General features: G+C 43.4%; 2 protein-coding genes across 4 annotated transcripts in view; one reads left to right on the top strand and one right to left on the bottom strand.

Moving 5' to 3' along the window:
- Positions 1–13763, top strand: part of TRPM5 (transient receptor potential cation channel subfamily M member 5) — a 70822-nt gene extending 57059 nt beyond the window's left edge. Inside the window, 5 exon segments of the mRNA XM_043516574.1 lie at positions 438–616; positions 3397–3529; positions 9083–9155; positions 10655–10745; positions 12038–13763. Of these exon segments, the coding sequence (XP_043372509.1) occupies positions 438–616; positions 3397–3529; positions 9083–9155; positions 10655–10745; positions 12038–12141 (580 nt within the window). The 3' untranslated portion in view covers positions 12142–13763.
- A 2781-nt stretch (positions 13764–16544) lies between these two features.
- On the bottom strand, positions 16545–22366 carry TSSC4 (tumor suppressing subtransferable candidate 4). Of its 3 annotated transcripts, none has more exons than XM_038407233.1 (4): positions 22106–22366; positions 21323–21452; positions 19370–19442; positions 16545–18708 (listed from the first exon to the last, which is right to left on the bottom strand). In XM_038407233.1, exon 4 carries the CDS (start codon positions 18621–18623, stop codon positions 17580–17582), a length of 1044 nt encoding a protein of 347 aa, XP_038263161.1. In that variant the 5' UTR covers positions 18624–18708; positions 19370–19442; positions 21323–21452; positions 22106–22366; the 3' UTR covers positions 16545–17579. The 3 variants fall into 3 exon arrangements, with proteins under 3 accessions (XP_038263161.1, XP_043372508.1, XP_038263163.1); XM_043516573.1 differs by having other exon boundaries at positions 21560–22112; XM_038407235.2 differs by lacking the exon at positions 19370–19442 and having other exon boundaries at positions 22106–22334.
- Positions 22367–24605: the final 2239 nt, after the last annotated feature.

The following is a 24605-nucleotide window of genomic DNA, read 5'->3' as shown; positions in this document are numbered from 1 at the left end:
AATGGATCTGTGCTGATTTACACCAGCTGAAGATCTGGCTCAGTATGGTTGCCTGATATAGGTTTGGTCTACCCTTAAAAGTTAGGTTGGCATAGCTATGGGATGTGAATTTTTCACGGCCCTGACCGACATAATTATACCAAGCTAACTTTTAAGTGTAGACCAGGCCACAGCCTTACTCTGGCAAACTGCAGTTACCATCTTTAAAAGGCTTGTGTCTTATTGTCTACTGTCTGAAGGCAATTACTGCAAGTAATGTAATCTCTAATGAGGTGCACATACTTTATCTTTTATTTTAAAGAGGAACAACGAGAGAGTGATGGCAGTGGGGTGGCATTCACTCAAACTGAAGGGAAAATGATACTTTTGATTTTTTAGTAATGAATTTTAGGATTATGGGGGGAAAAGTTTAACATACTGTTTTTGTTTGGTTAAAGTTATACTTTTCAAGTTGTTCAGGGCAACGCAGACATCTTCTGGAAATTTCAGTGTTACAACCTGATTGTGGAATACCATGGCCGTCCAGCCTTGGCACCACCATTTATCATTATTAGCCACATGCAACTGTTTCTCAGAAGAATCTTTAAAAAGATGGAGCACAAAAAGGAACATCTGGGTGAGTTGTTAACAAACAGCTAGCAACCAGGTGATTCAGAGGAGCCTGACCACAGGTGGTGAATAAGAAACAGAGGAGAGCAAATAAACGTTCAAAAAACAAAAGCTTGTTTTCATTGATATGTCTTTAGTCATAAACAGTGTGAGAATACATATGTAAAAATATGATTTATAATCTCGCTTCTAAAATAAGAGGGTTTAGAGTTTTCCACAAGGCATCAACTTTGCTTTGTACAATATAATTAAATGGCCACATTTGTACTTTTAAAGATGAATAAATAGGCTTGTAATAATGTTTTTAAATTGGAGAATTTTAATGAATAAGCTGATATTTCTGTTATTAATCAGCTTCTGAATTTTAGCAAATAGTGTAAAGGTGGCATCCTTAAAACCATGTATGGGTTCTACTGTCTACAGTGGAATTTCCCATTAGAGAGCGAGAGAGGGAACATTGCCAGAAATGGTAGCATCTTTATTATTTTTAAAGGTAGATATTTTTATATGCACTCACTATACTTCAGCTTCTAATGCTCATTTTGCAGTGTCCTCTATTATAAAGAGTGCATACAATTTAATAATATCAGAATGTTTCTCCTGTAGTAGACCCCCCTCATTCCATTTGTGCAGATTGCCAATATGCTTTGGAGTAGAATTCCAGGTGTTGGGTTTGATCTATTATGCTCTAAATTGTTTTGGGACCTGGCTCCCTGAGAGACCACCTCTCCCATCCTTTGGCGTACTGCTGTAGTCAAGGTCAGTAGTGCCACTGTAGCTGTAGCTCTGTCAAACAGGAGAGGGCTGCTTGCAGAGCATTCTCTGCAAGAATTCTCTTTTGAATTCACTCCTTCCCCTGGTGGGCCAGAGCCCAGATAAGTGAGCCCTCAAGGCAGACTGCAAGGTCTATTTTTTACCCAGGCATTTGTGGAAGTTGTGTGAGCTGTCCACTGCATTTCAAATATTATTATGAAATTAAAGGATGTCCAGTTGCCCAGAGGTTTCCATGGCCATCCATTTGTTTTTATAAATCAAATAAATAAATGCATTTATATTTGAGTATTAAGAGGCTGAACTTATGATGTTTTATTTGCAGTGCTTGAATACTGCTTATTAATTTATTATTATTATTATAGCCTAGACAATAAAGTGCATTTGAACCCAGATCTCCACAGGTTAAATCCCATTTAGATCATGGAAGGAAATGTTCATTGTATAAAAAGACTAAACATTTAACAACTGGCTGCATGCAAAATTCCACTGTTGAAATAGCAATACTATATATTAAACAAGTCTGAAAAAACAGATTCCTCCTCCTTTTCTGTTGCTGTTAATGTAACTGAAACATTGTTTCTTTACTTTAAAACAATGCTCAAACCATACAAGAGAGACTAGTACCCATTGTTTCACTGCCAAGTGGTTATATGGCTAAAATTGCAATGGAGGGTTCGGGGGTTGTGATAGAAAACTTGACATAAATTTCAGCTAAAGTGATCAGCACTCACACATAAAGAGCAGGGTGTCGAGTTTGTAAAGGATATTAGAAGCTGGGGAAGTACCTAAGTTCAATAGTACAGGATAATGGCAGTATAAACAGAACAGGAAACGCATGGACCAAATGGAGAGAAGTGAGCAGAGTTATCTGCAATAGGAGAACGTCTATCAAAATGAAGATCCACAAGATGGTAATTAGGCCTGTGCCTTTGTATGGCAATGAATGCTGCACACTGAGGAACAGACAGGAGCAAATCTTGAATACAGTGGAAATGAAAATGTTGAGATGGATGCCTGGAGTTACAAGGATGGACCATGTTTGGAGCAAATGAATTATGGAAAGTGTAAAGGTGGTACCAAATACAGAAAAGCTGAGGGAAATCATGCTTAGATGGTTTGCGCATGTGAAAACAAGATCATATAAGACTATATAGGAAACAAGGTGTTAAACTTACAAATGGAGGGGAACGGAAGGGTTGAAAGATCTGTAACTAGAGGCTTGGATGTTATACAAAAGGATTTGATTACCTGCAGACTTTGAGGAAGTGCTTCAAGACAGACTGGAGTGGAGATGGAATCAGAGTCAACCCCTTATAGATGGGTTTAGAGCTAGACGAAGAGGAGTTAGGAACTAAGGGAAGGCATTTAGACTTTCTTTTTGTAGAAGCTTCATCCCAATTCTTTTGATCCTTTCTGCTCTTTCTCCCTAACACCTTTGAGCCTCTGTGTATTTCTGGACTTCCTGCCTTTAAAGTAAAACCTCAAATAAGTAAATGAAGGACTGGGCTTCTGACTGTCCTGCCTCTAGCTATTTCTAACTGCCAGTCAGCTCACTCCTCTCTTGGTTGGAGTCTTTCTTTTTCCTTCACTGCTATTTGGGGAGCATTGGTAAGGTCTGACAGTCAATGAGTAACCAACCTATAATATTTGTAAATAGCTTAGAACTGCAGTATTTGTGCATCAGTAAACCTGGGGCATTCATAAAAGCAGTCTTGAATGAGGTCACATCTGGGCTAAGGAAAGACAGTTTTTTAGAAAGGTCAACACCCTTACAATGAAGAAATTACTCTAAACTTTGCATTTAAAGGAAAACTGGTAAGGCACAATTCTTTACACTATATCCTGATGCTTCTGCCATAGTAAATCCACAATTTAACCCCCAAATTTTAGCATAGCAAACCTGCAACTCACTGACCTTCCTTCCTGTACACACATGCCGTCCCGTCTCCCCCACTCCCCCGCCCAACACACACATGTGTTTTGATAAAGGTGTGTTTATGTCTTTTTCCACAGAAAGAGATCTGCCGGACAGCCTGGATCAAAAAATCATAACATGGGAGGTGGTCCGAAAGGAAAATTATCTTGCAAACCTGGAACAAAAGGAAAAAGAAAGTAACGAAGAGAGACTAAAGAAAACATTTAAAAAGTACATTTCTATTCATCTTTCAACATTTCTGAACCTGCTTTTTGATGCAGTGATTGGTGAACCTTGTTGCTCTGCAGGTTTGGATTAGGGTTGCCAATTTTCTAATTGCACTAAACCGAAGACCCTTGCCCCACCCCTGCCCCGCCTCATAGAATCATAGAATACTAGAGTTGGAAGAATCCTCAGGAGGTCAATCTAATCCAATCCCCTGCTCGAAGCAGGACCAACACCAACAAATCATCCCTGCCAAGGCTTTGTCAAGCTGGGCCTTAAAAACCTCTAAAGGGCAGGTCTTCACTACCTGCCGGATCGGTGGGTAGTGATCAACCTATCAGGGATCGATTTATCGTGTCTCATCTAGACGTGATAAATTAATCCTCGAACGCACTCACGTAGCTGAAGTTGTGAATCTTAGGTTGACCCCCCCACAAAGTGTAGACCAGGGCAAAGGATGGAGATTCCACTACCTCCCTAGGTAACCCATTCCAGTACTTCACCACTCTCCTTGTGAAATAGTGCAATATTCCAGGTGTGGCCTCACCAATGCCGAATAGAGGGGAATAATCACTTCCCTCAATCTGCTGGCAATGCTCCTACTAATACAGCCCAATATGCCATTGGCCTTCTTGGCAACGAGGGCCCACTGTTAACTCATATCCATAATCTGGAAATGCTAAAAGAACAGCCTTTTACATGGTACTTTAACCCGGGTTCTTCTGATTTTGGCCATGTTCACAGCTGGGGGGAAGGTGAACCCTGGGCTCAGGGAGGCTAGCCCCAATCCAGCCCACCCCTTTTGCCCGAGGTCCCGCCAGAGCCCAGAGGCCCCCCCCCCAGGTCGCCAGCCCGCCCCTTCCCCAGCCCCTGGCTGCCCAAGCTCCACCAGCCCTGGAGCCCTGGGTGGGCGGCATGGCCCACCCGCCTCAGTCCCAGAGGGTGGGCAGCACAGCCCCCCCTCGCAGTCTTTGACTCATCTCTGATGAATACCACTGTGGCCTAGTGGTCTGAGGATATGATTTGAAGTCAGGAACTCCTGATCCTGACTTTCACACCGGCTCCCCATTGTTATTACAAGGGAATTATTAATCACATTTATTGCAGTAGTGCATAAGGACCAGTCAAGAAAGGGGCCTCAGTGCACTAGGTATGGTACAAACAGAGTAACAGAGACCCTCTACCCCAAAGATCTTACAATCAAAACAGACCTGGGGTGGGGGAAGCTGTATAACAAACAAGGGCTGAACAATGTGATTGCAGCAAATGTCATGTTAGTTCCACAATGTTTTTTAAACCTAGCTGAGTCTCCATTTACACCACATGAAAGGAGGAGGAAAACATTATCTGACAGGACTATTGTAAGGATGAGTTGATTTTTATATAGCATTCTGAAGATGGGAAGTACTAAGTTAATACCCAAAAGCATACCACATTATTTTAAGGGAGCAGTAAGATATACATGTAAAGCAACACCCAAGACAACCGTGAGTAAGCCTTCTTTGGGGAGGCATTTAATAACATGACTCAAATGAGGTATCTTGTGAAACTTTCATATTATTCGCAAAAAGAAAAGGAGTACTTGTGGCATCTTAGAGACTAACAAATTTATTAGAGCATAAGCTTTCGTGAGCTACAGCTCACTTCATCGGATGCATTTGGTGGAAAAAACAGAGGAGAGATTTATATACACACACACAGAGAACATGAAACAATGGGTTTATCATACACACTGTAAGGAGAGTGATCACTTAAGATAAGCCATCACCAACAGCAGGGGGGGGAAGGAGGAAAACCTTTCATGGTGACAAGCAGGTAGGCTAATTCCAGCAGTTAACAAGAATATCAGAGGGACAGTGGGGGGTGGGGTGGGAGGGAGAAATACCATGGGGAAATAGTTTTACTTTGTGTAATGACTCATCCATTCCCAGTCTCTATTCAAGCCTAAGTTAATTGTATCCAGTTTGCAAATTAATTCCAATTCAGCAGTCTCTCGTTGGAGTCTGTTTTTGAAGCTTTTTTGTTGAAGTATAGCCACTCTTAGGTCTGTGATCGAGTGACCAGAGAGATTGAAGTGTTCTCCAACTGGTTTTTGAATGTTATAATTCTTGACGTCTGATTTGTGTCCATTCATTCTTTTACGTAGAGACTGTCCAGTTTGGCCAATGTACATGGCAGAGGGGCATTGCTGGCACATGATCACATTCCACACAAAGATGGACTACAAGCCGTCAGGAACAGTATCCCCGATACTGTCATGGCTAACCTGGTGGCAGAACTTTGTGACTTTGTCCTGACCCATAACTATTTCACATTTGGTGACAATGTATACCTTCAAATCAGCGGCACTGCGATGGGTACCCGCATGGCCCCACAGTATGCCAACATTTTTATGGCTGACTTAGAACAACGCTTCCTCAGCTCTCGTCCCCTAATGCCCCTACTCTACTTGCGCTACATTGATGACATCTTCATCATCTGGACCCATGGAAAAGAAGCTCTTGAGGAATTCCACCATGATTTCAACAATTTCCATCCCACCATCAACCTCAGCCTGGACCAGTCCACACAAGAGATCCACTTCCTGGACACTACGGTGCTAATAAGCGATGGTCACATAAACACCACCCTATATCGGAAACCTACTGACCGCTATTCCTACCTACATGCCTCTAGCTTTCATCCAGATCATACCACTCGATCCATTGTCTACAGCCAAGCGCTACGATATAACCGCATTTGCTCCAACCCCTCAGACAGAGACAAACACCTACAAGATCTCTATCATGCATTCCTACAACTACAATACCCACCTGCTGAAGTGAAGAAACAGATTGACAGAGCCAGAAGAGTACCCAGAAGTCACCTACTACAGGACAGGCCCAACAAAGAAAACAACAGAACGCCACTAGCCATCACCTTCAGCCCCCAACTAAAACCCCTCCAACGCATCATCAAGGATCTACAACCTATTCTGAAGGACGAGCCATCGCTCTCTCAGATCTTGGGAGACAGGCCAGTCCTTGCTTACAGACAGCCCCCCAATCTGAAGCAAATACTCACCAGCAACCACACACCACACAACAGAACCATTAACCCAGGAACCTATCCTTGCAACAAAGCCCGTTGCCAACTCTGTCCACATATCTATTCAGGGGATACCATCATAGGGCCTAATCACATCAGCCACACTATCAGAGGCTCGTTCACCTGCGCATCTACCAATGTGATATATGCCATCATGTGCCAGCAATGCCCCTCTGCCATGTACATTGGCCAAACTGGACAGTCTCTACGTAAAAGAATGAATGGACACAAATCAGACGTCAAGAATTATAACATTCAAAAACCAGTTGGAGAACACTTCAATCTCTCTGGTCATCGATCACAGACCTAAGAGTGGCTATACTTCAACAAAAAAGCTTCAAAAACAGACTCCAACGAGAGACTGCTGAATTGGAATTAATTTGCAAACTGGATACAATTAATTTAGGCTTGAATAGAGACTGGGAATGGATGAGTCATTACACAAAGTAAAACTATTTCCCCATGGTATTTCTCCCTCCCACCCCACCCCCCACTGTCCCTCTGATATTCTTGTTAACTGCTGGAATTAGCCTACCTGCTTGTCACCATGAAAGGTTTTCCTCCTTCCCCCCCCTGCTGTTGGTGATGGCTTATCTTAAGTGATCACTCTCCTTACAGTGTGTATGATAAACCCATTGTTTCATGTTCTCTGTGTGTGTGTATATAAATCTCTCCTCTGTTTTTTCCACCAAATGCATCCGATGAAGTGAGCTGTAGCTCACGAAAGCTTATGCTCTAATAAATTTGTTAGTCTCTAAGGTGCCACAAGTACTCATTTTCTTTTTGCGAATACAGACTAACACGGCTGCTACTCTGAAACCTGTTTCATATTATTGTGAAAGATAGCCAGCATATTGCAAAAGTTTCATTCAAACTTCAGTTTTGGCATAAGCAGACCGCACTGAAATCAATTAGCTATGCTGTCTAATGGTTTTGCTTTGAGTGCTCTTTCCAAACAAGCCTTTGCCTTTCTAATTTATATCATAGCCAGAGCCTAGAACAGCCTACTTGAATATGCAGGGAAAATATCTTCCCCTCCACCTAATCTATACCAAAAAACTGCCTGATTTGATTGTTTATTCATAATAATTTAGAACAATTAGATTATTTTTACTTTAGAGTCATCAAAGAATCACAGACTTACTTTAGAACTGTGGCCCTGGGAATAAGCAAGATAGACAAGCAGAGCCAAATAGCTCTTATAGCAAACAATAAAAATGCATCTAATTGGCTCCTAAAAGAGCCTTTTTTGATAATGACATTGTTAGTTTTACACATTGTAAGTTAGGGATAAAGTTACTGGTTTATGGGGTCGGGGTTGTCCGGGGGGGGGGGGGGGATGCAGAAGAGAGAATAAGTAAGAACCAGTTTTAACTTCTCAGCTCCTGATCTGAAACAGAACCAGAAACTTTATGAAGTTGGTAAAGGTTCAGATAAATACCACATTTTCAGCTTTCTACCCTTGTTGGTGGCTGGCAGTAATTCTGGCTGTACTGAAAGGGCCATTGTCCTGTCTCCAAAAATCTCATCAAATCCATAGCCTCCCAAGAGGCATAGACCAGCAACATATTTCTGGACCCCTGAGCGGTAGAAGCCCCAGGCCAGAACACATTAGAGCCAAACCCAGCAGTCAGTAAGAACCTCCCACGTAGAAACTCAAGGAATATCAGCAATGAAGGAAGAGATTTGAAAGAGCTGAATTCAGAAGAGGGATTTAGAAGTCAGGGGACCCTTTAGGGATTGCATTGAAGCGTGTGTGTGTATAGGGTGAAAGAGAGGAAGAAGCTGCCTGGAGAAAGGGCCATCGGGTGAAGTGGGTACAGACGGGGAGGCCTAAAATAGTTTGGATACATTCAGGTGAGCTCAGAAGAAGCTTTTGGACTTCGTGGGGAAGGAAGAGCTAGCATGGATATTTTGTGGTTTATTATTACTAAATTAAAAGTATGAAACTAGTTTCTGGAAACAGAACACTTTGAAAAAGTTCCAAGAAATAGCTAATACTTCTTAGCTGGTGATAAAAATATTATAGGTGCAATCTTTCCAAGTTCTGAACTCACATTGGGTGCTGCTGTGGAAAGAGGGATAAGGAATTACAGCTGGCTTTACACCTTCCTGGATTCCTGAAGCAGTTGGAAACTTAATGGGTCATGACACAAGTCCTAGTAACCCAACGACCGCTTTAACTCATGCCGTATATGATGATTCCCTAGGGGCAATTAGCCCAGTGAGGATAGGCCAGAATGCAGGGTACTCCAGCCCTACCACCTGCATTCTCAATATACCCTCTCTCTATGCCACAGGGAATTCCCAAATGACTCTTTAGGGCAGGCTTCTGGGTGCTTGTTCCTACCTCAGCAGTGCAAAGCAGGCAGAAGTGGGGCTGTGCATCTAGCTCTATGTCTGTTAAGAGTTACGTAGCTGTAATTTGCAGATGTCTTTGCTCAGTACGTGTCTCTGCTTTATTTGTAATAGGGTGGACAATCTGTCTAAATATTTTAGTGGAATGAAAGAGCAAGAGAAATGGCTTAGATCTCTAGAATCACAAGTAACACTTTTTATATACTTTGTTGAGCTTTTGCTAATATTCTCTTCATTTTTTGTTTGGACTGGACCTTGACCTTCTCTACAAGGAGGGGGTGGTGTTGACATGTAGGCCTTAGCTGGTTCACTTTACATTACAAGGAATGGAAAAGGAAAGAGGATTCTGTTGCCATTAGGGCCCCTGGTGGCCTTATTGTTTGTTTCTGTGGAAAAAGAGAGAGAGAGAGAGAGAGAATCTTCACTGGCCTGCCAAATGTTAGAGACAAGGGGGAGGGTAACTGCATTTCTCTCTCATTCTGCTGGTCCTGCCACACCAACCTCTCCCTCCAGTGGACTGTTCTCTTGAGGTAAATGCTGGTTCAATTCTCTTCAAGTAGCTTTCTGCCTAAACCTAACCCTTGAAGCCCTCCATTGTTAAATCTCTTACGGCAGTCAAGTGACATTCAAAAACCCATGAAACTATTTTCCCGTCTTTGAAAATACAGAAACTGAAATCACTTCCATGCAATCAAAAACCCTATGGACCAGTTTAAGCAAGGGGACAACACATGGGCACCAGCTTTCGGAAGGTAAGATTTGATCCACGGATCTCAATGGTCACTCAAAGTGCATATTGATAAATCCAAATTCTACTGTATATAAAGCAAGCAAAGCATAAATGCCATTTCCAGCTAGTTTAAAAAAAAAAAAAGTCTCACGCCTGCAGTGTTGTTCTAAGGCTGAATGTCATGGCTCTGACAGAGATAAAAATTAACTATTTAGATATGACACTGGCTGGCAGTTGGATTTTTTTTATATGGTAAAATTATACATAGTTTATGAAAATGCCTACAGCTGCTGACATAAGTTATATTTTCACTGATATGATCTACACTGACTTGTTAGCATATTAAATGCAGACATTTCAAAGAGATATTCTAACCTACAAATATGCCACACTAATAATACAAGGAAATTCCATCTTAAGTTTCTGATGACAAGCGGCTGGTGTTTTAAATAAACATTAACATTTGTAAAACAGCTTTAAAATGTTAAGCACTATCCAAGTACTAAGTAGTACATTTATTGTTTTCCACGTCACTAGAGCTCCACAGTTGACTTTTGGCCTTGTGGCTTATCTTACTACTTTTATTGCAGAACTTTTTTTCAATACATTTTTCACTGCTCCTTAAAAATACTTTGTATTCAATAAATAATGTTGACACCACATGTAAAGCTAGATGGCCAAATTCAACAGCAACACTCAAGAAATATTTTAAACTAGATACATTCAGCCACCTGTTTTTCTGGTTGAAAGTTTGTGCCACTTATAGATATCTGTGTATATATACAGAATAGAAATGTAGATATTTATGGCTCAGTCTATTTGATTTAATAGAAATGCTATTTATGAAATTTAATTATAACTACTGCTTAGATTTTCAATTTTAGACTTGCAAAGGATAATTAATCTGAAGGATTACAGAAACTGAATTAACATAGCAATCACTGCTTGTTTTGTAGGTTAACTACTGTTCAGCTGTTATTTCTTCCATGGCAGATACTTTAAGCAAAAATAACCTCTTGTGCAATAGACCAGTTCCAAAATATACAAGTGAGTATTTGAAATGATAATTGCAAAGCAAAATAGTGCAAGTGAACAATTCAATAAAAGGCTGTAAATGGCAAAGAGGAAGAGGAATTATGTAGGGAGGTAATGAGGATGAAACTATGAAAAGGAGCATTTTGACTGCAGATCTGCAAAAACTTCCCAACAGCAAGACATATTGCAACACGGACTCTTTGGGGCTGGGATTTTCATTTATTACAGGTTTATCCAGTACCTAGGACAATGGGCCCCGAACCTGGCTGAACCCTAGGCATTACCACAATGTATTTAATAATTGTAATAGGAGAATAGTAATTGTCCAGATTATCAAAGGATGTAAATAAGTGTCACTCCATTGACTTCAATGAAGTTATACCTGCTTACACCAATTTTAGGATCTGACCTCGTATCACTGGAAGGGGAAGCCTCACTGTTGGAGGCATTTAAATTTTGTCTAGACTAAGAAATAGGCGATACACATTAACAATCTTGCACTGTGGCTGAGGACAGTCTGACCTAATAGCTGTTTTCCATGTCTAATCTTTGTCTGTCAATAAATAAAAGCGATACTATCAGGGGAGGTAACTAAGAACTCCACAAGGTCTTGACATGGAAAGGTCTCAAAACATTACAGATTACTCATTTAACAGCTGTCTGGGCCTGGGCCTCTATCAATGACTTGCGACTTTATTGCCATCTCTCCTCCCTGATTTTTCACAAAGTTTACCATGACAAACTCCACAATCCTAGCTAATATAAACACAACTGACTGAAATTTTCCCAGTCATGGAAGAGGTAATATGGAACACACAAGAGTATCTGCATAGTAAAGCATAAGATTCCCCAAACATTAAAAGTAGTTTTCAGTTCTGGAGTAAAGCACAGATCACTCGACACAAAGTCATGAGATGGTTGAGTCTAAGTCCATATACCTCTATTTCTCTCAACAAAGTTTGCAATAATGGACTGTTGTTAAAAGTGGCAGTAATAGCAAATTTCCCCCCACCCCAAGATTAATTATGTAAAAATATTTCCATTCTTTTTCAAGAATTCCCTTGCAGCATTTTCTGCCCAACCATTGTAGTACTATCACTGCATGAGACTCAGAAATTGACTAGAAACTAAAACAAAGGTTTTTATTGTCTGAAGCGGAAAATGCAAAAATGGTGCAGTCTAGTGTAGCTTTTCACCGACTGCTTACATTTTGTAGAGCTCCCCAAAGACCCCAAAAGTTATTGTAAGAGCTTATTTTCAGAATACTTTTAAACTAATGATTTTTTTTTAATAAATCCTGTTAGGTTTTATGAATACCAGCACAAATCAAACAATCCTACCAGAAAGGAGCAAAGGCAAAGAGAATATAGAAGAGTCTGAAAATGACATGATGTACATTGATAATTAAATTAAGTTCTCATTTCCTCAGATTAATTTGCCATTTTGAAGTACTTCTGGGGTGAAATCCCAACTCCACTGAAGTCTGTGGCAAAACTGCCATTAAGTTGTGGGGCCAGGATTTCACCACTGATGTATTTGTGTAGCAGATGTCTTCTATTTCCTTCTCACTGTATTTATATATGTAGTTAACAGGGCAGTGAGATTTTTTTTCCCCACTTCATCCCCTGCCCTTCTGCACAGAGTGCCTACCATATTTCTCTTAACCTATTTACCAACATTAAGGAAAAGCAGATCACTTGCTAGAGGCAATCACCTGTGATATATAAAATTCTTCTGTGTCCATGTCAGACTTCCATCCTCCTTTGCCCTGCAACTGTGTCTTGCATGATTCTCTGGATCCTCAAAAAACCTGCCATGTTGCCAGACAGGGCCCACAATACACTCCAGAACCACCTCATCTCCTGTAATATCTGCGCTGCACGCTCTCTTTGTTGCATCCTCCTTTCCTAGTTTCTCCTCCACCTCCCATTTCCTGGTTTTTATCCTCCCATCTAATCCATACTGGCAGCTCCTGTTTTAGCCAAATAAACCTCTCTCCTCTACTCTACTCTTGTAGCCTGTGTACTTCCTCCAAGCTTTCACTTCATCAGTCATGATAATAAACATATTCACTGCCCCCGGTACATTCTTTGATGCTCTCCAGACTGATAGCATCACTATATTTTCTAAAACACTTCTGTGCCTTTCACTCCCTTCCAGATACCATCCCCATCTCAAATTTCCTTTTTTCTACTGAGGACTTCATTTCTTGATTGTTATTCCCTGTATTCTTCCCAGAGGAATTACTCTGACAAAAAGCGTGATACTTACCACAGTAAAATTAGTCATTTCGTCTGTTTGCTGAAGAAAGCTCAGTTTCATGGCTCTTTACTTCCCTAGAGATTGTTAATCAAAAGCTAATCAGGAAATAACCCAGGACTTCAACAGCATAGAGGCCAGATTTTTGCACTGATATAGTTTTTCTCATCCCCAAATGGTTATACTTTCCAGCATCTCCTCCTTATCTTGACTACAGTAATTTCCTCCTTTATGGCCTTTCCTTAATCCTAACTTCTCCCATAACATTTTCCCTGAAACATCTTTTGTCCTCAAGTCTTCACTGGCTTGCTGTCCATTTCAAAACCCAAAGTACATAATTGTTCTACTACCCTCACCTCCTTGATTCTATCCACTATGCTCCCTGAGTGCCAGACTTCCGCCTGCTGTGTTGCTTTAGTAGTGGGCAACAGAAACTCTCCCAACGCAGCCCCAGAAGTTGGAACAGCTCCCTTACCTCCAAGAAATCTTCTGACTTTTCTCATCTTCTTGTCTGTCTCTGAAAAATCAAATCCTACCCCACAATCATTTTTCCTAGAAACTAGACCTATGAACATTTCACCGTTTGTCTTTTCATTACAGTAGCTACAAATATTACACTTGTATATTTGACATTGACTTTATTTGTACATATAGGCTGTAAAACCTTGTTATACTTTTGTATGAGACAGCATACACAAATAAACCAAATTTTACTACTTAAAAGGTTCTCTTCCTGTAATTTTATAGGGATAGTGCCCAACCTTTTGGATTAATGTAAATATATTACTATTGGCAAAATGTACTGACTTCTGGCTTTCTTGGATGGACAGGCCTCAATTAAATTCGGAGAAGGATCGGGATATTATACAGGAGGATCTGGATTACCTTGTAAACTGGAGTAATAGGATGAAAATTAATAGTGAGAAGTGTAAGGTTATGCATTTAGGGATTAATAACAAGAATTTTAGTTATAAATTGGGGACGCATCAATTAGAAGTAACGGAAGAGAAGAAGGACCTTGGAGTATTGGTTGATCATAGGATGACTATGAGCTGCCAAAGTGATATGGCTGTGAAAAAAGCTAATGCAGTTTTGGGATGCATCAGGAGAGGCATTTCCAGTAGGGATAAGGAGGTTTTAGTACCCTTATACAAGGCACTGGTGAGCCCTCACCTGGAATACTGTGTGCAGTTCTAGTCTCCCATGTTTAAAAAGGATGAATTCAAACTGGAGCAGGTACAGAGAAGGGCTACTAGGATGATCCGAGGAATGGAAAACTTGTCTTATGAAAGGAGACTTAAGGAGCTTGGCTTGTTTAGCCTAACTAAAAGAAGGTTGAGGGGAGATATGATTGCTCTCTATAAATATATCAGAGGGATAAATATAGGAGAGGGAGAGGAATTATTTAAGCTCAGCACCAATGTGGACACAAGAACAAATGGGTATAAACTGGCCACCAGGAAGTTTAGACTTGAAATCAGACGAAGGTTTTTAACCATCAGAGGAGTGAAGTTTTGGAATAACCTTCCAAGGGAAGCAGTGGGGGCAAAAGATCTATCTGGTTTTAAGATTCTACTCGATAAGTTTATGGAGGAGATGGTATGATGGGATAATGGGATTTTGGTAAGTAATTGATCTTGAAATATTCAGGGTAAATAGGCCAAATCCCCTGAGATGGGATATTAGATGGATGGGATCTGAGTTACTATGGAAAATTCTTTCCTGGGTATCTGGCTGGTGAATCTTGCCCATATGCTCAGGGTTTAGCTGATTTCCATATTTGGGGTCGGGAAGGAATTTTCCTCCAGGGCAGATTGGAGAGGCCCTGGAGGTTTTTCGCCTTCCTCTGTAGCATGGGGCATGGTTGAATTGAGGGAGGCTTCTCTGCTCCTTGAAGTCTTTGAACCATGATTTAAGGACTTCAATAGCTCAGACATGGGTGAGATTTTTCATAGGAGTGGGTGGGTGAGATTCTGTGGCCTGCGCTGTGCAGGAGGTCGGACTAGATGATCAGAATGGTCCCTTCAGACCTTAGTATCTATGAATCTATAAATTGGATTTCCTTGAAAATATTATACCTGTAGGCTCCTATGTATCACAAATACTGATTCTGGTAAGTTACACACCTTCCCAGTCAGGTTTATTGATCTCAGAAAACCACCATAAAAAAAAAGGAAGATCGGGTCATAATGCCTTTTATGCTCAGAAGCAAGAGGTTCTTGATAATGGAAAGAAAGCTGTTAAGGACTTCCTCCTACTATAGGAATTTGCTCATCTTATTTTCAAGGCAGCTGTGCCACATCACTGTGGCCTATACAGGGGAGTAGTTTTGGCATCCATGCTACAAGTTCATTCACCTTTAGGGATAGAGAGGTGGAACCAATGGCTACTGCTTTAGGACCATTGTGTGTTTAAGTAGTAGTCAGTTTGTCAAACCAAAACACTTCCTGCCATTACTGATGTCATCAGTGAATTCAGATCCTTATTTGAAAGCAAAATATATGGTGACAACTCGGGAAGTTATACCTCATCTGAATTTTTGTATGTCCCCTTCAAACCAGCAGGATTTATGTATTTAGGTATGTCCTATGAATATCCATAGACTAATTGTTCCTCATTGTTGCACTCAAAGCCAATCTGTCCTGGACAAGGTCGGTTTCACAAGACTGGCACTATTGCCCCCATCCTCTACCCATTGTACATTATAGGTTTCTGGAAGCAACAACCAGGTGCTCTCGACTGCACAAGCAAAAAAGCAGCCATAGTTCCTGTCCTGCAGCCAATAATTTTCTCTCTAGAGATTTCAAGCACCCTATCAGTAATGTCCCCAAATTTGCATGAGGGTTTAAGCAATGGATCTCTAGCTACAATGAATGAATGAATTTAGTGAAGTTGCAGATTCCAAGGAAAGAAGAGATGGCCTTTTACTGTCCAGTTACAAATATTACAATTTGGCTGATTAATACTTTATACTGATTAATTTGGCTGATTAATTGTATATTAAATTTTTAATCTAGAACACTGGCCATGATAAATCAAGCCAAAAGGCCTAAGCAATATGCTGTCTTTTATAGCAGTGTTTCTCAGTCTTTTTGATACCAGGGATTGGCTTGCTGCCTTCCTGTCAGGGAGATCTCAGGGACTGGTGCTGGTCCATGGACCAGTCGCTAAGAAACATAGTATGGATATCCATTCTAAGAACGTAACCTTTCAACCTCAGTTTTCCTTCATCTAACCAAAGGCAATGTCAGTACTTACTAACCTGCCTCACAAGAATGTTTGTAAAGTGCTATGTAAAAGTTCAACATTCATTGTAGTTGTGTTAATGATTCCATTTGCACTTGTAAACTATTCCAGTGTTACAAAAAAAACAAAGCGGTAAGACCAAGAGGGGGGGAAAAAGCTGCTCTCTGCATATTTAGAGTAAAATCCTCTCAGATTCGTACCTGAAATCCCACCTTGCCAAATGAAACTGTGTCTATACTTCTCTGCTAATATTCAGTTATTTGATGCTAATACACCTACAGGTGGAACACAGACCCAGAAACCAAATTACAACTAAATGTTTTTATTGACATCTAAAGTATAAAGAGAATCTCTTAGTACAAGTCCTTCCCTTCCAATTAGTTCACTTAAGAGTCAAAATGGAAGCACGGCATCTTATGGAGGTGAGACATCAGCACAGCACATCACATGCACACAGGGGGAAGCTTGTAGCTGCTTGACCAATCAGTAGGCTGTCACACACATTTCAGTTGTACGCACAGCATGCTGAGAAGCGGCTGAGGCTCTCACACAGGACTTTGCTAAATGTTTCCAAAGATGTTTTGTCTCAACAGGCCTCAATTTTCTTTTAAACTTTTACCAAATAAGATACATTAGAAAGTAACCAAGGGAAAATACTCAGACTACCTTAAAACCCATTTAATTGGCCACTCCTGACTGTGTCCTCTCAGCTCATGGCCAGTTACTTACTGTGTTTTTATTTTCAATGGCAGTGCAGGAAGCGTGGCTCAATCCTTGTCCCATCTGTTCCCAATTAGGGACATGCACATTAAGGGGAATCAGGATATCGACTTAATCCTACTGGGTTTGGTTTTTAATACTTTAAAACTCTACCTTATATACTCCTCTTCAATCCAGATCCCTTTTGACCCCAGACTGCTACAGCACTGGCCAAGGGGTTCTAATTTTTTTTAAGAGGGTGGAAGAGTAGGGAAAGGCAGGGGGTCCCCCTGGATCCCTCGTTCTCCCTGCTGAAGTACTTGTGTTAGGATAGCCTATCACTGTGGTCAAGGCCTTGATGCTGTGCCAGCGTCAGTCAGAGGGGCTTGCTCAAGAAAACAAACCCCACTCCCTACCCCTCCAGGTGCTGTGTCAACACTGTTCCCTGCTGGCATAGGGTTTTTGTACCTTAATTTCTGACAAACGTACTAAAAATAGTGTATTTGGAGACCATAAAACCGAGTGCTAGACAAAAAGCCTGCCGCCTGCCCGGCTAGTGAGATCTGAGCTGAGAGAGAGCAAACAAAGGTAGCCTTCTGGAATAACACTGAAGCCTCTGGATGTGTATAATTAGTTTCTCTCTTAAGACTCTTCAGCCTCTTCATAGTCTGCTTTGAGACGGAAATGCTTCCTACTCCTTTTCTTACTACTGTGAAACCCTACGGTTTCCACCAAAGCATCTTCACCTGTGTGAGTGGAACCTGTGCCAAGTTCTCTTTTTGTACCCAGGTCCTCCAACTTCAGCCGCTCCTCTTCCTCCACTGTCTTGTTCCCGTCAGTGTCTAAATGGCCCAGCTCAACTTCATCCTCTTCACACAGGTCATTGCCCTTCTTGGGAGATTGCTCATTCAGACCTTGCTTTGTGTTCATGAGCTTCTTACCATCTTCCTCAGCTGGTCTTTTCCTTTCCGAACTACGCATGCCTATCTTCGTGGGTTTGGTAAATATTATCCTTCCAGCACCATGGCTGGAGGGGTCCTGGTTGAAATAGGGGGTGTAGCTGTCTTGGGTAGCTGAGCTTTGTTCTCCTTTCTTCTTCAAGCCCTCTAGGAACTCCATGGCAGCCATCCTGTTGGTCTTATCACTGGACTCTGAAACTCCCTCCAGGCTGTACTTTGTCCAGCGTTCTGGGTGTGCCACATAGTCCGGGACTCCTGGAGAGCTTTTGGGAGCTGGGGATGGCTTGCTTTGCCTTCCAAGGCTTTCTGCAGCCATCTTGCTTACAGGAGTGGGTGGGGGCAGAGGGCGCTTAAACCTCCCATCAATAATGTTATCTTCAGCCATAGAGGGTACCGCTAATTTGGCTGCCCCTTCCAGGCCATCAAATATGCTCTGGCTCCGCAGTGAGAAGGTAGAGCTCATGCCTCTCAGATGGAATGGCTGGACAGGAGACTTAAGGTTGTTGTTTGAAGAATCAGGGATCTCATCTGATCCATAACCTACGTCATCCAAAGATGGTGGTTCCTCTGGAGAAATCGTATCAACTTCTGCTTCATCCACTAAGCCAAAGTCTTCAGAGTCTGAATCACTGAGCGACACTGTGTCAGAAGGTAGGGTGCCCTCATAATCTTTGTCTCTGCCAGCCACTACACCCATAAAGGGCTCACCAGCACCTTCATCTCCCATGTTTGGGCTGTTACTCAACTGTGCTCTCTGGCTTAGGCCCAGCTACAGCAAATAAGGTCTTCCAAATATCCAGCGACTTTAAAGCCTGGAATGAGAAAGAACAAAAATAAATTCATCTGTGAAATGAGAATCACATCAGAACAGGATGTCCTGAGAGACTCTTCTGTTCACATCACAGCAATTCAAGGCCATGGAAAACTGTGTGACTTAAGAAGTTCTGCAAATGAAACAGAAAAGAGCTAGCATGAGGAGACTACCCCTACTATATTCTGAGTTCAACATTCTCAGGGCTCACTGAGGAAGGGGTTGCAGCATCCACTGTGCTATTTAAAACACACAAACAAAAAAAAAAAAAAACCTGTGATTGTCCTTATTTCAACTGATGATGTACATGACTGACATTGTGCACTGTGTCAAGTCATATTACTACAAATCTCAGGTACATGTACCTCATTCTGTCACTTGATAAATTTTTGTTTGAAATAAAACCATTCTTTTGTGAATGAATGTGAGCAATTAATGCACATATACAGGGCTTATTTCAGAATACAGGACTAGTTAAAATAGGTTTTTGCTATTACCAGTACACTAATTTTAATTAACAATTCAGGATTTTTCCCCCTAATATATAAATATATGAATACACTGCAAAATGTTAAGGTAGAAAAAATATGAGCCTAAACTATATAAATATAGGTTTTCAATAAAGACTGTAAATAGGCATGGAAAGTGTGCTAGTCACTCACTGTCTCTTGAGACTGAAACAATTTCCCTTCCTCTGGGTCAGTTAAAGCCACCAAGGATCTCAGCTCCTGCACCCTAGAAAACAAATATCTACATCACAAGGTAGGAAAATTCATTAATTTTTTTTTTAAAAGGTATTTTAAAAGGAACTGTTAGCACATTTCTCAGTCATCTCCAACTGTGGCACTGATTCCTACTTTTTGACAGGAGCCTGTGCTAATAAAAACTCTGCAGACATTTCTGGGATTTAGGCTGGAAAAAGAACTCTGCACTTTCCACTGAAACACACACCAATGAAGCCGCTCAGGACATGATGCCAATGCCAAAATTCATGGTCCCAGCCTGAGTTCAATGGGAAAGAAAAACAACAGATGTTTTAAAAATTTTCTCTTTAGTTTCCAGTGGCTACAAAATACCCCATCGAGAACTGAATTTGACGAAATGAAAAGAGAATTTTAGCAGAGGAGTGTCAAAATCAGTGTGGTCAACAAGAATAACTGATAAATAATAGTAATCATGAACAGCATTACACACTACACCCATGGCAGTAAAATTTGCAGGACAGAGAGGGGAGAAAACTATGGGCCAGATTTCAAAAGAGCTGAGCACTCACAGTTGGGGCCAAATTTTGAAAACCTGCAACCAGCTAGGCACCAAAATAAGAGAACAAGATTTTTTACATTGGGTCCTGAACTCCTTTAAAAATCTTACTCCTGGGGACACAGGCGCCAACTTTCCGAAGTGCCAGGGGGTGCTCGACCCCACAGCACTGTCCCAGGCCCCACCCCACTCCACCCCTTCCCCCAAGGCACCACTCCCCTGCCACCTCATCCCTCCCCTGCTCCACCCCTGCCCCACCTCTTCCCGCCCCGCTCAGTTCCCCCCATCCCCGCTCCTCCCCCTCCCTCCCAGCCTCCTGCACACTGCAAAACAGCTGTTTCATGGCAGGCAGGAGAAGGAAGCACCGGGGGAGGCACTGATCCTCAGGGCCCCAGATCACCCACGGAGTTGATGCCTATGCTTGAAGAAATTCTGCACCACTGTGCAATGCAGAATTTTCAGAAATTAATGTTGTGTGCGCAGAATTTCCTTTCCCCCACAAAAATGGGCTCCAGTGCTGCTAGCTGCCAGTAGGGTCCTGGACCTGGCAAAGCCCAGCTCATACATTGAATATACAGCTGAGAGGAGGGAGAGGGAGCTAGAGGGTTCCTGGCAGCTGCAGTCCCAGCATGCCCAGAGGGAAGGAGTGGCAGCATGCAGAAAACTCTGTGAAAGCCTGGAACTGAGCATCAGGCTGTTTCTCCCCCTGGATCCCTGGGTTTTCAGGGGCCACAGCTGGGCTGGGGGGGAGGGGAGAGGTGTATTGACTGGGGGACCCCCAAGGCTGGGCTCAGAGGGGGTGTGGGGGGGAAGGTGGCAGAGAAACAGGAACTGGGTTGTTAAGAGGTTTCTTTAACTCCCTACTCCTGGGGGAATTTTTGTGTCTGTATTGTTAGACATACTTGCTGACAGATATTTTGAAATCAATTACCAAAATAACAAACTGGTGTGATTATGTAGCGTTATTTTGACAAAATCTGCAGAATAGTGCGTGCAGCATTTTTAATTGTTTGGCACAGAACAGCCCCAGAAGTAAAATCTGGACATACCTCACAATGGGCACATTTGAAAATATGGCCTTTAGTTGGGTGAAGTGAAAGATGAGCACTTGAAATTCTAGCCCTATGACACTTTACAGTCATAGTACATGGTTCAGTAGCTTTTGCAGAACTGCAATCCTCCAAACTAAATGAAGGAGAAAGAAGCAAATGCACCTGCATAAGGTCTGCTTTCAAACTGGCAATTCACTACAGCTGGGAACGGCAGAAAGAAAAAGTTCCCAAGCTTTGAAAAACCTCTTCCACCTTGACAACAAAGGCCAAGAGCAGGGACCCCTACATCCCAAGGAGACTCACAGTTTCTTGGTGGTGATCTGAATATGGTACAACTCAGACAGGATGGCATCTCTCTGAATGGACAGGTCCCCAGGAGAATCTTCCATTCTGCTCTCCGTCAGTCAGGCTCTCCTGCTCCTGCTGCAGCTGCCTGTGAGAGAGACAGAGCGCACAGTCACCCCAGACAGCTGTTACCACACCCACGCCTCCAGGGCCAGGCTTTAGAGGAGACAGCTGTTGGTGATGGATCTCAGCTACCCTAGCACTAGGGGGTCACGTCAGTATTTTAGACGGACAGACAGCCGTGTCCGACAGCTTCACAGCATCTCATGGGCTGAGCTCACAGCTCCCCAGGGCAAGGCAGTGACCCACAACACAGAGGGGGGCTGGGGCCCCCAGGCGGGGCAATGGTAAGGAGGGTCAGGGGGCTGGCGACCCCTCCCTCCCACCCAGGCAGGGTTATGATGCAGGGGAGGGGCTGTGGCCCCCCCCCGCCCCGGCAAGGTTGTAAGGGGGGGAGGGGCGGTGACCCACAGGCAGAGCTGAGACGGTGGAGCGGGAAGGAGGCTCTGGGCCTGGGACGCTGGGGGGGGGCGGGGCGGGGCTCGGGGACCTATGACCCCGGGGGGTGGGGCTCGGTTCAGGGGGGCTGTGACCCCGAGGCGGGAGGGGAAGCCGCGGGGGCTGCGACCACGGAGGTAGCCAGGGGGCAATTCCCCCGGGCCGACGAGCAGCCCCCGGCCGACCAGGGAACCGACCCGCCCAGGCCCCGCGGGCAGGGCGGGAGCACGCGCGGCCCCGTACCTCACGGAGCGCGGCCCAACCGCTCCTCCTCGCAGCGCGCGGACCAGGCGGGTACCTCCGGCCGCTCCCCGCGGCGCGCGCACAGGAAAGGAACCGTCCACCACGGCGGCCCGCGCGGAGCACGCTGGGAAGCCGAGTCCCCACCGCCCGCTGAGCCGCGCCTAAGCGACAGCTCCCAGCCCCTGGAGCTGCTATTCCCATGAGGCAAAGCGAGAGGGGGGGGGAAGAAACACCCACCCGCTTTGCCTCCTGGGAGTTGTAGTCCCTAGTGCGCCGGGCTGGGGCCCTCTTGAGAGGCCAGGCCAAGCCGGAGCAGCGGGAGGGGGCAGGGCGGTCGTTAGCGACAGGCGGGGGCTGACCCGGGCATAAGGCTCCAGCCCCAGGCCTGGGAGAGCGGGCGCCAGCTTGCACGCTGCCTTCTGCTGGCCGGCACTGGTACTGCACCGCCCCGTGTTACAGGGCCCGAGGAGCCAGCTGGGGTACGGTGAATGCCATGTGCCCGTTGCTGCTCCCCACACTGCTCCTGCAGCCAGCGGGGCCGGCGCTGCCCCTGGGCAAAGTGCCACGTGCCCAACCACCGTAGCCACTCTTCACGTCTATGAGAGTAACCACCAGAGGCCCAGCCTGAGGGTGGGGCCCCTTCTAGTCTGCTCTTACGCCTACCCCCATCAGTCTGCTATCTGAGCCTCCATCCTAGTGAGTTTCAGAGTAGCAGCCCTGTTAGTCTGTATTCGCAAAAAGAAAAGGAGGACTTGTGGCACCTTAGAGACTAACAAATTTATTAGAGCATAAGCTTTCGTGAGCTACAGCTCACTTCATCGGATGCATTTGGTGGAAAAAACAGAGGAGAGATTTATATACACACACACACAGAGAACATGAAACAATGGGTTTATCATACACACTGTAAGGAGAGTGATCACTTAAGATAAGCCATCACCAGCAGCGGGGGGGGGGGGGGGGGGGGGGGGGAAGGAGGAAAACCTTTCATGGTGACAAGCAAGGTAGGCTAATTCCAGCAGTTAACAAGAATATCAGAGGAACAGTGGGGGGTGGGGTGGGGGGGAGAAATACCATGGGGAAATAGTTTTACTTTGTGTAATGACTCATCCATTCCCAGTCTCTATTCAAGCCTAAGTTAATTGTATCCAGTTTGCAAATTAATTCCAATTCAGCAGTCTCTCGTTGGAGTCTGTTTTTGAAGCTTTTTTGTTGAAGTATAGCCACTCTTAGGTCTGTGAAGGACATACAGAGCAGTTTTCATCCATACTTCTCAAAGCTCTTACATGGGTGGTTGGTACCAACTATCCCCAGTTTACAGATGAGAAAACTGAGGTACAGGGAGGTGAAGATCACTCCGAAGTTTGGTGGTAGCACTGGGTCCAGAACACAGATAACCCAGAATCTATTCATGAGCTTATTATCTAAAATGAATATTCCTTCCTAGTGCTTCTTTCATCCAAAGAACCGTTTACAAACTAACTAATGTTTGCAATGCCACCTTGTGAAGTGAGCAATAATTCATAGTAGGGCTGGTAGGGGGAAAAAATCACAATTCCAAACCACAAGTCCATAATTTCTGCCTAAGAGCAATTTCGAGTGAGCCCAACGGGAACATTTAGAATGGAGCTCTAGTCTCACACAGTAGCTTTGCTTTTGCTTAGCAGGACACGCAAAGGCCTTTAGGCCTGATGTTTAACATCGCTCTATGACAGGGGTAGTTAATAGGCGGACCGTGTGCCAAATCCGAACAGCCACATATTTTTGAACAGATCCAGAAATATTTTTATTTACTTATTATCATTTATTGTTACTAGTTTTTTTAAAAAATATTTTCTCTGGAGTCTGGATCTTGACTATACCTTAACCAAGAAATTTGGACCTTGACAAAAAATAATTGACTACCCCTGCTCTATGAGCTTGATCCAAAGCCAGTTGAAGTCAATGGAAGTCTTTCATTAGGACGAGTCTGTAAGGGAATAGGGCCTTTATTTTGACTGAGGGTATGGCTACACTGCACACTCCTTACAGAAGTGTGTAGCGTACATGCACTACATACCCACTTAGTACAGGTATGAATAGCTGTGTGGACAGTGAGGCACTGCTTGGTTGAGTAAAGACGTGCTTGAACCATGTGGGTGTAATGGAATGTTAAACTGTATTATACTATTCAGTCATGAGGGGCAGCATGTGTAAATACCTTCTTTAAACTAAATTGAGCATTACTGGATCTTATGATGAACACATCTGGTGTCTATAAACAAGCTCTGAGCCCATATCTAGACTACAAAAGGTTCTCCTCCCCCCCCCCTCGCTCTCCTGCTGGTAATAGCTCACCTTACCTGATCATTCTCCTTACAGTGTGTATGGTAACACCCATTGTTTTATGTTCTCTGTGTATATAAATCTCCCCACTGTATTTTCCACTGAATGCATCCGATGAAGTGAGCTGTAGCTCACAAAAGCTTATGCTCAAATAAATTTGTTAATCTCTAAGGTG

The sequence above is a fragment of the Dermochelys coriacea genome, chromosome 6 (assembly GCF_009764565.3).
Source record: "Dermochelys coriacea isolate rDerCor1 chromosome 6, rDerCor1.pri.v4, whole genome shotgun sequence".
In the NCBI taxonomy this organism is placed as follows: Eukaryota; Metazoa; Chordata; order Testudines; family Dermochelyidae; genus Dermochelys; species Dermochelys coriacea.
This window is presented reverse-complemented; position numbering and strand designations above follow the sequence as displayed.